We start from the raw sequence: 1,202 nt of genomic DNA on the forward strand, positions 1-1,202 counted from the left end.
GTGGAGTTGTGGCGGAAGTAGACGCTGAAGGTGCCGTTGATGTGGTCGACAATCTTCCCCGTCACCAGCAGGCTGAACTTCAGCGTCTTGATGTTGAAGTAGAAGTCGCCCCAGCCGAAGATCTTCTTGGTGCGGCCGGACTTGAGCGAGGGCTTGCGCCGGGTGCGGGGACTTGGCAGCTCCCCGGCCGTCTGGTTCTTCTGCCAGTCCCAGGGGCTCCGTGCAGCGCCCAAGGGCGCCCCCGCACCCCGGGGAGGCTCAGCCGGAATCAGCCGCCTGGGGTCGAGCACCGGGGGCTTCAAGGTGCCGTAGGGGACATCCTTGAGGAGGTTGGAGGTACCCAGCTCCAGGTACCCCAGGGTCTTGGTGATGTGGCCCCCAGCACACACCGTCTGGGGGAAAGAGGGCAGAGACTGTAGGAGCTGTGCCTGCCGCCCCCTTGCTCATCCATCCTCCTGCCTGTCCCCACGCACCCCCCTGTGCCTGCGCACCCCTCCTATGCCCCTGCTTCCCTTCTGAGGTCATGCACCCCTCTGGCACCGCGCGCCCCTTATGGCACCATGCCCCTCCATCTGCCGTGCCCAGAGCCACGCGTGGCTGCCCCCTGCCCGTGCCACCCCCAGCCCCTGCTCGTCCCCACACACGCCTATGCCAGACACACCAGCAGCCCGGGCTGCTTCTCCAGCATCACCCACGTCTCCGCTGCGGGAAGAAGCGGGACACCAGACCATTCACGCCCGCCTGCCCCACCACAGCCGAGGCCCATTAAAATGCAGGGAGGTGGGGGGCAGCAGCGTGTACAGAGAGGGGGAGGCATCAGAGCCCCGCGCCGCCTGCCAGGAAAGCCTAATTGCATTACCCGGTGCCTCTGATCTGCAGCTGAAATTACAGAGACCCCCGCCGGGCTGCATGGCAGCCGCTCCGCCCTCCCGGATAATTGCGCCAGGCGGACGCAGCTGAAGAGTGGGGTGCATTGTGTGCAGAGGGGGGCACACACAGAATGCGCAGGGACCGGTATCTCTGCCGGGCGGTTGGGGTCACTTTCTGCATTCTGCCAAGGGAGGGAATTTGCAGCAAAAGCAGGAAAGAGGGGAGGAAAACACCAGACAGCTGCAAGGTGCCTGCACTGGCATGGGGACACCGCCTCAGCCACCGCAGAGCCCCCGGGAAGGGCTCCCACAGGGTGAGGAGAGGCTGTTCCT

General features: G+C 65.3%; 1 protein-coding gene across 1 annotated transcript in view; it reads right to left on the reverse strand.

Annotated features, from left to right (window-relative positions):
* Positions 1-702, reverse strand: part of SHMT2 (serine hydroxymethyltransferase 2 (mitochondrial)) — a gene marked incomplete at its 5' end in the record, with an annotated part of 6,834 nt that extends 6,132 nt beyond the window's left edge. The window contains 2 exon segments of the mRNA XM_009880132.1: positions 24-392; positions 662-702. Of these exon segments, the coding sequence (XP_009878434.1) occupies positions 24-392; positions 662-702 (410 nt within the window).
* Positions 703-1,202: the final 500 nt, after the last annotated feature.

Source organism: Charadrius vociferus, unplaced genomic scaffold, assembly GCF_000708025.1.
Source record: "Charadrius vociferus isolate BGI_N301 unplaced genomic scaffold, ASM70802v2 scaffold892, whole genome shotgun sequence".
In the NCBI taxonomy this organism is placed as follows: domain Eukaryota; kingdom Metazoa; phylum Chordata; class Aves; order Charadriiformes; family Charadriidae; genus Charadrius; species Charadrius vociferus.